Raw genomic sequence first — 10,156 nt, 5'->3', positions numbered from 1 at the left:
AAAGGTTTACTCATCACAGCACAATCATTACCGGCTTGGGGATGTTCTACATCTTGAAATTCTAATTCTAAATTCTAAAATTGAACCAAATTAAACAGCATCAGTAATAGGAATGAATCAATTATGATGTTGTGAGGCACTGGGCCATGTAGGCTGTGCTGGAGGGCGGGAGGGTGTGCTCTCAGTGAAGAGGGGTGGCTCAACCTGAGTGGCACAACAACCAAGGTGTCAGCATCACATTAGTTAGTTCCACAGATTATGGTACTGGCCCAAACTGCAGCACCACAATCACAGTGCCTCACCCTCAGTTTCAGGTTGTTCTATCCAGTTTATGCACATACAGTATATATACAAAAGTATGTGGACACCCCTTCAAATTAGTGGATTTGGCTAGTTCAGCCACACCCGTTGCTGACAGGCGTATAAAATCGAGCACACAGCCATGCAATCTCTATTGACAAACATTGGCTTTGATTTGATTTTCCTCAAATTATTGTTGTCATTCATTAGATATATATAAAAAAGAACTTGACCAGTAATAAGAGCAAAATACATTCTGCATTTCCATTCAGTAATTCCACATAATTCAACAGTAGGCTATCCATCTATGGTTTTAGAGAATCACATTCTCGCCAACAGAATATTGATACTTTGCAACTGAGACAGCAATGTTGACTTGATAGGAATATAATGTTTTTTATTTTATTTAATGTGAACTGGTATTGCTTCTCAATGAAATGTTTGAGTCTCAAATAACGAAAATATGACCTGTCACTTTAAGAGGTTTAAATCTTCCTGTCACATCCTACATTCCCGCCTACGGGGTATAAAGCAGCCTATCAGAACGCAGCGCACGTGACGAGCGTTCTATGTGATGACCTCATCCCTGGAGTGGGATGACGTCAAGTTCAAGATGGATGGAATCACGACTACCACACACTCAACAGAATTCTGATATAAAGTCTTGTTCGTGTGCTCCGTGGGAACAGAACGAAGACATAGGGGTAAGTTTAGAAAGCCACAAAACTATCTGGCGATAGTGCCTTATATTGAAGTCTTGTTTGTATGAAATGTTTTTTTCCTGACGTAACTCGAAGGGGGTTTCTTCTTCTTTTATAAACCCCACGAGCAACTGCCCTGTGTGTGCTGTAGATGCTGCGTCTGCGCTGTAACGAGGGAGAACATAAAGTAGCGGGTGTGTGCGCGCACACTCACTGACGGGGTTTTGACTCTGTTCCTTGGAAAGCTCGGAATCATTCTCAGAATGCGCAGTTCTGATGCAACTTTTCTTTTTCGGAAACATTGTAACACAAAGTGATCATGTGATATCACCGCCAGCAACAGTAACAAACAGACCACGCACTGCGTTTTTTGTTTCCATTTTCACTCATCAATTTAGACCGTAACGAGGAGATACTTGCCAGAGTGATAAAACCAGTTTCAGTTTAACTTATGTGTCATCAGGAATTTTAGCCACGTCTCGCGATGATCTAATGCTTGCTTCCCTGACTTCCCATCAGACACATTCTGTGGATGCGCAGCGTTCTAAACTTTTCTGATATGGAACGTGTCAGACACGTTTATTTATCATGTGGAATTGATAGCCGTGTCCACAGTTGTGTGCGGAAAGGAATGAACGCTGCCTGCGTCCCTGCTAAATATGCCCCCATGGCATGCCATGTCTTCTGATTAAAGACATGATGTAATCGAAATAGAACCTATAAATGCGCATGCGTCATGTTATTTGTGCTTATACCACAGATAGGCCTAGATACAGTAGCTCCTACCAGTAGCTGATCTAAACTACTCAATTACATTTAACGTCCTTTTAGTCAAAATGCTGCTTTACAGAATATATATGTGTTTTGGTATTCTAAAAGGAAGGATTTAATAACTAGCTAAGTAATAGGCTATTTTCACTAATATATTTCTATCAATCAGTTGGCACAGACTGCATCGCAAAATAAATACAGTACTGACAAATATACATGCATTCATCTATATCCCATTCATTCATTCATACATTTCTCAAACATTGTCAAATATGAATTTAGCATAATGCTATTAGATTCTTATACTTTTAGCAACTTTTTTGCTGTTATGTATTTCTTCAGATTCTATTTATTTGTTTGATTTTATGTATAAGCCAATCCATTTTTAGGTAACTCCTTACTTTCACTTTTTTACTGAGAACACGTGAATCAAAATAGGGGCCTTGAAATAAAAATGATCTCCTTTTTGTTCTTGCCTTTCAGCCAGAATGGAGAGTCTGGTGCACTACAGTAATCCATCCCACGGCCTCTCTGTGCTGGGGGTGCTCAATGAGCAGCGCCTGAGGGGGCAGCTCTGTGACACAGTCTTGGTTGTGGGGGATCAGAGATACAAGGCCCACAGGAGTGTGCTCGCCGCTAGCAGTGAGTATTTCCAATCCCTTTTCACACGGAGGGAGTCTGAGCCTCACAAAGTGATACAGCTGGACTTCTGTGAGCCTGACGCCTTTGAGATAGTGCTGAATTACATATACTCAACCTCTATCTTCGTGGACAGAGGCAGCCTTGCAGCCATCCAGGAGCTGGGCTACAGTCTAGGAATCCCTTTTCTAACCAACATTATGTCAACAAGACCGCATGTGTCCTACTGCGTCTCCAGAAAAAGGCTGTCCTTCTCAGAGGACGATAACGACAGCCAGCCGAGGAGTGTCATTGTGCGCCAGAGCCGAGGTGGTGATGCTCCCGGCCCCGGTCGCTACGGTTCAAATTATCAAGGAGAACAGACTCAAGCTTCAGGACACAGGAAACCAAACGAATCATCCAGGAACACTGCATCCAATCCCAGAAAATCAGCTGAAGCAACTGATGAGGGTTCTAATAGCAAGCCCATCAGTTCATATGCCTCCATCTTAAAGGGGAAGACATCATCACACACAGGGTCATCAGGAAGGCCACAGCTCACCTCCTCAGTCTCCTTCAGTGAATCTCCAACAGTCATGTTACAATCTGATCTAAGCACTAAAGAAGTGGAGGAGGAGCAGAGGCTCTACAGACCCAAACCACACTTTCAGGGCCAAGCAGGGGAGCCTAGCCAGACCATTGACAGGAGTGGCCCACTCATAAAAAGCCTGCTACGCAGGTCATTATCCATGGACAGTCCCGTCCCAGTCTTCTCCCCCACACTGGAGCTCAATAAACTGCAAGGCCGAGAACAGTCTGTTGTTAAGATGGTGGCAAATACAGAGGAAGGGACTCCGACAGAGCACAAACGCAGTGTGAAAGTATTTCCGCCGCTTCTTCTCAAGTCAAGGCACCACAGTAGGTATGATGATAAAGATGAAACTCCAGGAAAGGAGTTCCATGTGAAGACCGAGCCTAGCAGCCCACTGTCTGACCCCTCTGAGATCATTAGAATCACAGTGGGGGATTCTCTACCAGTTAACCTCAAAAACATTGAAATGGATTTTGAACAAGGCCCTACTAAGCCATTTTATAATCTCCCTGGAAAGAGAAAGGTGAGGCGAGACAATCGAAGGTACCCATTCAAAAAGTCTAAAGGGGTGAACGAACATGATTTCCTATGTGAAGATGATGAAGACGATATGTCAGCATCTGTACCTCACAACTCCAACATGGACGACAATGATGAAGGCTGGACTGATGAGCCCAGGAAGAGCAAGATGTTTAAATGCTGGAACTGTTTGAAAGTGTTCAGATCCAACGCTGGATTGCACCGCCATGTTAACATGTATCACAACCCAGATAAGCCGTATGCTTGTGACATCTGCCACAAACGCTTCCACACTAACTTCAAAGTATGGACCCACTGTCAAACCCAGCACGGAGTGGTACAAAACCCTGCTTCATCCTCCAGCTCGTTCCAGCTGGATGAGAAGTTTCAGAGGAAGCTGATTGATATTGTGCGGGACAGAGAAATAAAGAAAGCCTTGCTCATGAAGCTGAGGAGAAATAAGCAGGGTTCGCAGTCTCAGGTGTTTGCCAAAAAAGGTGGCCTGAGTTCAAGGTCAAATTTGATATGCCCTTACTGTGGGAAATCGTTTGTGTTTCTGTATCAGTTCAAGCAGCATTTGAAGACACACCCTGCGGAGAGAGACAACCAAGAGACTGAGAGAGAGAGCAGTCTCTACCAAAAGGACCAGCCCAGTCAGAGAGAGAACACAGACACAGGGATTTACTCCTGCAGGCTCTGCAATGAGAAGCTGTCCTCTCTCTTTGAGCTGGGAGACCACGAGAGGGGCTGTCGACACGCAACCGTGTGCCCTTACTGTGGCCTCCGATTCTCCAGCCCAGCGGTTAAAAAAGAGCACGAAGCACACTGCAAGTACAAGAAACTGACTTGCCTGGAGTGCATGAGGACCTTCAAGTCCTCCTTCAGCATATGGAGACACCAGGTGGAGGTTCACAACCACAACATTATGACTGTTAAGGAGCAGCTGCTGAGCCATCGGGAGGAGAACAATGGAGAAGTATCTGACCACGTCGGAAGGCCTCTCCATACCCAGGAGTCTGTGGGAGCGGGGAGCTCCAGAGAGGAAATCATCTACAGTGACTCCTCAGGTCCGCCTATGTTAGATTCAGAGGATTCTTTATCATTCGTGCCCGAGGACCTGAGTGCTAGCCAGCGTCACAACGACCATCACGGCGAGCTGACAGTGAAGGACGAGCCCATTGAGGAGGCCGTGAGCGAGAGGGAGGACATGACGTCTAGGGCCGCCGTCGAGCCCGAGGAGCCAGGTGTGTGGCCATGCGAAAAATGTGGCAAGCTCTTCGGTGGCCACAAAGACCTTGAGCGTCACCAGGAGCTGCTGTGTCACATCAAACCCTTCATCTGTCACATCTGCAACAAGGCCTTCAGGACCAACTTCCGCCTTTGGAGCCACTTCCAGTCCCACATGTCCACCTCCGATGAACCTGGAGCGAGAGAGGTCGATGACAGGCGCCCTTCGTCTCCCTCCCCCTCACCACCACCGGCGGTCACACAAGCAACTGGACGTCCTGCCCCACAAGTTTCTCCACCTAAACCAGTGGAGGCAGAGCCAGTGGTAGCTAAAGCTGTGATAGCGAAAGAGGAGGAGAAGCCTGGAAGCTCATCGTCAATGCCCAGGACCAAGAGGCCAGAGATGGACAGATCACACAGTAGCCCCCTACCCAAGATGGATAGTGTGGATAATCCCCTCACCCCTCAGGAATCAGAAACCCTTTTTTACCACGCCCCCACTCTCTCTGCCCTCACATTTAAGAGGCAGTACATGTGTAAGCTCTGCCACAGAACATTCAAGACTGCCTTTAGTCTTTGGAGCCATGAGAAGAGCCATAGTCACATTTAAGTGTGTCTCACTCAAACACCTGTACTCTGTTTTGAGCCTCTGAGATGATACTTTATGCTCACAGCATCGTAAGAGATCAAATATAACTCAGCCTACACAAGAAAGATTTTGAATGTATCTATTGCTGTTGATAGTGGCTTGGCTTCATGTTATGTTTTCCAGTGGCCATGTGTCATAGAGGTGTGAAAGTGAATGTGTGCAATGAACTGCTATTTGCCTCATCGGCTCCATACAATGGTTACTTTGCCTTTGACATTAGGTTAGTACTGTGTAAATCTATTTCAGATAACCCCCTTTGAGTTGTCTTCACCTATAAAACTATTTTGATTCAAAAATTGCTGTACTGTACAATTCAAGATCAGTTACGTGCTTTTGCTTAAGTTGTGAATTTGTGTTGATTGATGCGTGAAGATGACATTATGAAGATGATATTAGTGGCCTCGAGCATCATGTTTATTGATATGCACTTTGCAATTCTGTTCAATATTTACATTGCATATAATGGTCAAATTACATTGATTTAATTGTTGTTATATGAATCTTTATTTTGGATCCTCTGCATTCCATTAACATTTCAGTTGTAATCTGTTTTGTACCATAAAATTATGGTTTTAATATTGTCTATTCGTGTTAATTCTTCTTCATTCAGATTTTGTCATTGCCTTAGTGATATTTCATGAAGATTATACACGAAAACAAGACCAAAGAGCAGTTAGATTAGCAGGGGAATAAGAACTGGGAACGCATGCAGTATTTCAACTGACACTATTTTGTAGATTCTGAGTAAAATAAATAATGTATCTTATTTTCTTCTTTAATATTAGATATCATTAAATTACAGATTATCATTAGTGGATTATTGTGTAAAGAATATGGAAAATATGTACTTTATTGGGAAAGGAGTTTTGTTTACCTTCTGCCCACTGGGTGTGGTGTATGGTAGATTTTGTTGTTGTTTTTTATGATTCATTTGGTACACAAATACAACAGCACACAAGCGACTTGTATAGTAGATACATAGACAGGAGTGAATTTGAATGGGCAAGAACATGGGTATATTGCTCTCTGTCGGCTCAATACCAGTATGATTAAGTCTGAAATAGTTTGTATGAGGTTGATAATTACACAAGTAATCGTATGAATTGATAGCATAGACTTCCTGAGACAATGAAGCACAGTAAGAGTTGTTGCAGATAAAAAATATTTAACTTAGATATTTAAAATGATTTACAACCAAGAGCCAATAAATGTACACATATACAGTATATACAGTACCAGTAAAAAGTTTGGACACACCTACTAAGGGTTTTTCTTTATTTTGACTATTTTCTACATTGTAGAATAATAGTGAAGACATCAAAACTATGAAATAACTCATATGGAATCATGTAGTAACCAAAAAAAGTGTTAAACAAATCAAAATCTATTTTCTATTTGAGATTCTTCAAAGTAGCCACCCTTTGCCTTGATGACAGCTTTGCACACTCTTGGCATTCTCTCAACCAGCTTCACCTGGAATGGATTTCCAACAGTCCTGAAGGAGTTCCCATTTATGCTGAGCACTTGTTGGCTGCTTTTCCTTTACTCTGCCGTCCGACTCATCCCAAACCATCTCAATTGGGTTGAGGTTGGGGGATTGTGGAGGCCAGGTCATCTGATGCAGCACTCCATCACTCTCCTTCTTGGTAAAATAGCCCTTACACAGCCTGGAGGTGTGTTGGGTCATTGTCCTGTTGAAAAACAAAAGATAGTCTCACAAGCGCAAACCACCTCCTCCATGCTTTACGGTGGGAACTACAAAGACACGGCGGTTGGAACCAAAAATCTCAAATTTGGACTCATCAGACCAAAGGACAGATTTCCACCGGTCTAATGTCCATTGCTCGTGTTTCTTGGCCCAAGCAACTCTGGGTCATCCTTTCCTATGGCGGTCCTCATGAGAGCCAGTTTCATCATAGCGCTTGATGGTTTTTGCGACTGCACTTGAAGAAACTTTCAAAGTTCTTGACATTTTCCGGATTGACTGACCTTCATGTCTTAAAGGAATGATGGACTGTCGTTTCTCTTTGCTTATTTGAGCTGTTCTTGCCATAATATGGACTTGGTCTTTTAACAAATAGGGCTATCTTCTGTATACCCCCCTACCTTGTCACAACACAACTGATTGGCTCAAACACATTAAGAAGGAAATAAATTCCACAAATTAACTTTTAACAAGGCACACCAGTTAATTGAAATGCATCAAAATATATTTTGATTTTTTTGGTTACTACATGAGTCCATATGAGTTATTTCATAGTTTTGATGTCTTCACTATTATTCTACAATGTAAAAAATTGTCAAAATAAAGAAAAACCCTTGAATGAGTAGGTGTGTCCAAACTTTTGACTGCTACTGTATATATAATAATAAATAAGTGAAAGCAAGATTGCTGCTCTTGGGGAAAAAGTGAGATTTGTAAAATAATTCCCTGTCCTATAACAGAGTCAGTATTTAAATTGTATATTTTGGTTGTTTAAGTGTGTACTTTTTGCTGTTACACCTGGAAAAGGGGTTTTAAAATAAGATTAATTGTTTTTAAACAATGATTTGTTCGTTTCATGATAACTGTGACCTCTATGTACATTTATTGAGGAGACCACAGTAACCACAGATATTGATATTCAGATTTTAAAAATGTAACTTTTTTTATGTTTAAATTCGGTGGTTAGGTTCAAACAAAGTATGTATTTATATTTGTGCTCTGAATTTTATGCAAGATCATTAAAAAAAGAAATTGAGTGCAAATAAATGTAATATAATTTTGTGTATATGGCAGTGTTTGTATAATTGTATACCTATAATTTGTTTGTTTATGAAAATGCATACTTTTAGTATTACTGTGCTATTCCTGCAATAATTAATATTTGTATGGTTGCTTTACATGAACTGCAGCAGTTTTGTTTTTTTCTACAGTTCTTGTGCTTGAATTCTTTCTGTAATAAAGAGATGATAATGCAGTAGCTGCCTTGGTATTGAGTGTGTATATTGTTTGGATTGCATTTATAAGAAACTAACCCTTGAATTAGGGCTGGGAATTACCAGGGACCTCACAATACGATATTATCACGATACTTAGGTGCCGATACGATATATATTGCGATTCTCATGATTCTATATGTATTGCGATTCGATACTGTGATTTTATTGCGATTAGATGTTCCAAATATATTGCTCACCATATGTCTGCTGCAGAGGGACAAGAGAGAGCCATGAGAAAACAAGTTTTTATTAGGCATTGAAATAAGTGCTGAAAACAAATTGGCTCCTTATTTAAAAAGAAGATGGAGAAGGAAAAATACTGGAGTTTTGGTGCAGGTACAGCCAACTAGTGCAAAAAATATATTGTTCTATTGTCAAAACTATACGATATATCGTCAAAAAATAATACCCCCCCATCAGTACCTTGAATCATGATTGTTTTCAGGAGAAGTTGGTATGTGTTTAAATGAGTAATGTCTCTACTTGGCTTTGGTTTCCACTATGGAACGGTTGAAACTGCAATCATGTGTCACGCCCTGGCTCTGGGGACTCTGTTATGTTGAGCCAGGGTGTGTAGAGTCTATGTTTTGTGTTTCTATGTTCAGGATCTAGTTGATGTGTTTCTATGTTGGCCGGGGTGGTTCTCAATCAGAGGCAACGTGAATCAGCTGTTGCTTGTTGTCTCTGATTGGGAACCATACTTAGGTAGTCGTTTGGCATTTGTGTGGTGTGGTATCTTGTTCCGTGTTGGTTTGTTTGTTAAACCGAGGACTTCACGTTTCGTTTTGTCGTTTTTGTTCGTTGTGTAAGTACTCTAATAAAATATGTACGCATTCCACGCTGCGCCTTGGCCCGTTTCTTCAAATGAGGATCGTGACATCATGTTTGCACTAGTTGCTCCATTATTAAGGCATGACCAAAGCTGTTACAGATAACAATGCAAAAGAGCTGAACATTCACTAATGTGACCAAGAGAAATGGTGCCAACGTTATTCCTTGGACAGATGGTCACTGCCATGGGTCACAGAGCTGTTTTTCTAACTATTTAGCCACTTGGACAGTGGTGACTAATTTTTGGCTGTGAACCAGGAAGTGAATTTGCTGTCTGCTCTGTGACCCTTGAGGATATAGAGACTGGAAATCCTTTGCTCTCCATTATTGTTCAAGGTCATCCTGTGAATGAAAAATACATGATTGGAGAGGAAACCTTTGCAACTTAGATGAGGAAAAACATCCACACAGCTGAATGACAAATAATGCTTTTGAATAAAGCATCTGGCCTCTCAACCTAAAAAATGCCCTGACTGTTTAGTTCCTAATTCTTTATTTGAAGATTTCCTCAACATCTTTACAACTTGACCTGTCTGATGCCGCATGCTTGGTATGCAGTATAGCACAGAGTTTCTAAACCCAGAGGCGCAAAATGGCAAGACTTCCCGGAACGCTTGTGAAACAGACCTAACAGACCAGGTTTATATCGAAGGAGTGCCTATGATTTGAAGGCCTGCACATGTGCAGTTCGGCACGAGATGACCGTTATACCCGAAGACGTGTTTCTGCGCATGAGCTTAACTAGCTAACATCGCCATGACATCATCTATAAGTGTGATCGGGGATTTTTATTATCAGTGGCGACCCGTCATTCAGGGCAGGTGGGGCTGTTTTGCATGTTATTTTGTCATTAATACGTGTCACATATCAGTTTGCAAACAATGTAAAACAAAATAAAAATAATAATTGAGTTAATAAAGCCGCATACAAACATGGTCTCTTTTTTGCTTTCTTGAGTAAGGCAGC

General features: G+C 41.7%; 1 protein-coding gene across 1 annotated transcript; it reads left to right on the top strand.

The window, feature by feature from the left end:
• Nucleotides 1-904: 904 nt before the first annotated feature.
• Nucleotides 905-5,960, top strand: LOC311136707 (zinc finger and BTB domain-containing protein 21-like). Its single transcript, XM_084170952.1, has 2 exons — nucleotides 905-1,004; nucleotides 2,256-5,960. The coding sequence occupies exon 2, from the start codon at nucleotides 2,261-2,263 to the stop codon at nucleotides 5,336-5,338; it is 3,078 nt and encodes a 1,025-aa protein (XP_084027078.1). The 5' UTR covers nucleotides 905-1,004; nucleotides 2,256-2,260; the 3' UTR covers nucleotides 5,339-5,960.
• Nucleotides 5,961-10,156: the final 4,196 nt, after the last annotated feature.

Source organism: Coregonus lavaretus (genome assembly GCF_964263955.1).
Source record: "Coregonus lavaretus genome assembly, chromosome: 10".
NCBI lineage: Eukaryota > Metazoa > Chordata > Actinopteri > Salmoniformes > Salmonidae > Coregonus > Coregonus lavaretus.
This window is presented reverse-complemented; position numbering and strand designations above follow the sequence as displayed.